The sequence below is a fragment of the Branchiostoma floridae genome, chromosome 11 (genome assembly GCF_000003815.2).
Source record: "Branchiostoma floridae strain S238N-H82 chromosome 11, Bfl_VNyyK, whole genome shotgun sequence".
In the NCBI taxonomy this organism is placed as follows: Eukaryota; Metazoa; Chordata; class Leptocardii; order Amphioxiformes; family Branchiostomatidae; genus Branchiostoma; species Branchiostoma floridae.
Window position 1 is genome coordinate 22,180,173 of NC_049989.1, and position 3,656 is coordinate 22,183,828.

The 3,656-nt window shown below is 40.7% G+C and overlaps 1 protein-coding gene across 1 annotated transcript in view; it reads left to right on the top strand.

Moving 5' to 3' along the window:
* LOC118425400 (serine dehydratase-like) overlaps positions 1 to 3,284 on the top strand; it is a 10,782-nt gene extending 7,498 nt beyond the window's left edge. The window contains exons 7-9 of the mRNA XM_035834208.1: positions 4 to 181; positions 627 to 751; positions 1,034 to 3,284. Coding sequence (XP_035690101.1) covers positions 4 to 181; positions 627 to 751; positions 1,034 to 1,227 — 497 coding nt within the window. The 3' untranslated portion in view covers positions 1,228 to 3,284. The remainder of the gene's footprint in view (positions 1 to 3; positions 182 to 626; positions 752 to 1,033) is intronic.
* Positions 3,285 to 3,656: the final 372 nt, after the last annotated feature.

Below are 3,656 nucleotides of genomic sequence, written 5' to 3' on the forward strand. Positions count from 1 at the left end.
GAGAGCCTGGAGCGATCATATGTACCGTGGGGGAAGGGGGGCTGCTGAGCGGGGTCGTGGCCGGACTCAGGAAGGTCGGCTGGACGGATGTTCCGGTGGTCGCCATGGAAACCAAGGGTGCGGACAGCTTCAATGCAGCAGTGACTGCTGGAAAGCTAGTGACTATACCTGACATCACCAGGTGAGCAGGACTGCATGTTGTATTTATGGGAAGTAAAATTATGTGTTTTGGTGGGGTCGTGTTGCGTAACTGCAGGGTGTTTGGCCTAGACCCCCAAGGTCCTGGGTTCGAATCCTGACATGCCGCCAATGCTTTGTCCGTGGGGAATAATCTCCAGGCAGATCTACCTCATAAAGACTTTAGCTGGCCAAGGCGTGTTCTGAGCAGGAAGGTTGGCAATTAACGCCTAATCGTTAGCTCACCATTAGTGGATAGAAATGCTCCTCCCTGTTTCAGTGACGGCTCAGAACACTCCTTGGACACCTACACTCTTTATGCCACTGGTAGGTCTGCCTGGAGATTACTTGGGAAAGGCACAGACAACTTTCCTCACTCCACCCAGGTGTCACATTTTCCTTTCTCTGCTATGCATTACACAGTGTTAAATGTTTCCATTTTGCTACAGTGTTGCCAAGTGCCTTGGAGCCAAGACTGTTGCACAGGAGGCTTTTAACCTCAGCAAGCAGCACCCCATACACTCCGTAGTAGTGACTGATGAGGAGGCAGTTGGGGCTTGTGCAAAATTCCTAGGTCAGTGTGAGCTATGGGGTCTTTACTGAATCATTTTTCTAATGTTTTATCATTGTTCTCAATGCTGAATATCAGATACACTCCATTTGTTTTATACAACTCACTTGGAACAATTGTTGGTTATTCAATTATTTGATATCTTGAATGTCTTGCTGATAGATTTAAGTACCAGATGTTTTTGTGTAGCTTTTTGATTATAAGTAGTTCTATGGACAAACCCCAGAACATTTTTTTTGTTGTTGAATGTCATAAAAACAAGTCCCTGCCTCCCTCTGTCCCTAGATGATGAGCGCCTCCTGGTGGAGCCGGCCTGCGGTGCAGCCTTGGCAGCGATCTACAGCCCTGTGATCTCCAGACTGCAGGACCAGGGCAGACTGCCAGGGGGCGTCACGTCTGTTGTGGTGGTGGTTTGTGGCGGGAACAACATCACACTGAAGCAGCTGGAGACGTGGAAGGGGCAGCTAGGCCTGACTTGAGACCACTCCAGCACAATTTGCTGTTTTTAGTTTTTAAAAACTGTAGAACTAGAGGATCACCAAGAAAACAGAGTCTGAGGGAAAAATCTGTACCTAATTGGTACACAGATTCAGGGAGTTCAATTCAACAAATATAGTCAGATTTAATCCTCAAAGCCTCCTGTTTTAACATTGACCCTTTGCTGGCTTTACAAATTTTTGTTTTTAGATCTGAAAAAAGGAAAAAAAGTCAACATAAAGAGGTCTGAGGGGAGGGTCTTTACCTTCAGTTGGTAAACACAGTTTTTGGGAATGAACAGTCAGACTCAAACCCCCGCCCGAGCCTATTGTTTTCATCTTGACATTTTGCTGCATTAAAAAAGATATTGTCGAACCGATGAAAAGAATTGAAGTGGCCTAAGGGCAACAGTGATGTTTAGAAACGGGCCCCTGATGTCGCTGATGTCTCAGTTTCACATTTTCTCAGGATCAGAAGAGGATAAATTCGCACAATTGATTAGTAGTTGATCAAATGTTCTTAAGTCAACGACACATTTGAAAGTCATATCAATATGAATCAGTATCGGTACATTTGACTTTGGCAGTGTCAGTTGAATTTTGAGATGATTGAGACAATGTTACTTGGTGAGAAAGATTAGTGGGAACTGAAATCTTGTGTAAGTTATTGCTCTCGTTCAATTAATCAGCATTTTTTCTATAGAGGCCACCTGACTATAGTGGCCACATTTCTCCAGTTCCTTGAGTGTCCGCTATAGACAGGTTTGACTGTATGTGTGGAGAAACGTAATAAACAAATACATGTTTATCAGGTTAGCTGTATTGGGAAATACATCTGAAGATTTCCGCCATTTCCAGGTGTACTTTTCTTGCTTTTCCTCTATGGAATAAAAAGTAACAAAGTTAAAAACACACTTTTTTTTTTATAACTTACGTTTGTTACCCCACCCCCAAAGAGGCACAGTTCATCCCTCTTGTCTGTTCTAACTAGTCCTGAAACCAACCAACAACCCTGCATTATAATCATCAGTCAGTAACAACGCTGGAGACAGACTTTTAGTTCCCCTTTGAACTTTTTATTCAACCCATTTTCACCCAAAAATAACAAGTAACAATGTCAATAGTACTAAATGAGCAAAGTTGAGCTCTTTTACACAGTCAAGTTTGAAACAACATAAGGAAGATCTATAAAGTTAGTTTTAGTAAAGCACATCCTTTCACCATAAAATTGGACAATTGTAACAGTGTTATATCATAACAGTAATATATATATATATATTATATCACTATAAAGTAATGAGCAATAGTTTGACAGAAACAAGTGTTACCTATCAACAGGGTCATTCTCGATCAATTATTATTCAAAATGCACCATTTATTGTACATATATAGATTCAAATGAAAAATAAGGATCAACCATTTTTTGTTGTCCTCTAACTAAACAGTCTCTCCACACAGACCCTCGTTTCACCTAAAAGACAAATCCCTCCGGTATTATATAGCAGCGCTGGATAACCAAAATACCAATTTCTGATTAACAAAAACTGCAACCGTCAGAAATGGGGGTCTTCAGGGGTTTATCATGACATCACTGCTGTGTATGTATGAAATGCTGAGAATATTTTGGAGTCTTCAGGGGTTTGTCAGGACATTACATCTGTGTATGTATAAAATTCTGGGGATATATGGGGGTCTTCAGGGGTTTATCAGGACATCGCTGCTGTGTATGTATGAAAATGTTGGGAATATTTTGGGGTCTTCAGGGGTTTATCAGGATATTACTGTAGTGTATGTATGAATTGTTGGGGATATTTGGGGGCCTTCAGGGGTTTCTCGGTATGAAATGTTGGGATATTTGGGGGTGTTCAGGGGGTTATCAAAATTCTATTGCTGCATGGGGGGGGGGCTGAGAATATGATGTTTGGGGTTTTAGTTTAGCAAAATAGCGCCTGAAGAAACATAACACTTGTTATTGGAGCGTACAACGAACATGAAATGCTGGATATAGTAAGTTATATAATAATAATGAAATGTTAAAATATACATCCTTTGATCACAAAGTCGTCATTACAAATTAACATAGAATTCTAAGCCCTTATTCTGTATGAAAGTTATAAACGATTACTAATCAACATGATGTTAGTTTTCACCTCCCTATAAGTATTATAATGATAAATGATAACTAGAATGTAACATTCGCAGGAAAATACAACCTACTGCTCTTTTTACTCTTAGTGAAAAATATGCATGGTGACTAGCATGTGGCGTTCTGTCCTGCTACTGATGTAGCAATACAACAAACATTACTGCTACTTTACCAGTAACCATGGTGACAGTCTTCTGGTCCGGTTTTGTATCGACAAGAAGAAACGGAACAAACTTGAAGTTAAACATCCATAAAAGTTTTCATTCAAAGTTAGCTCAAGCATCAG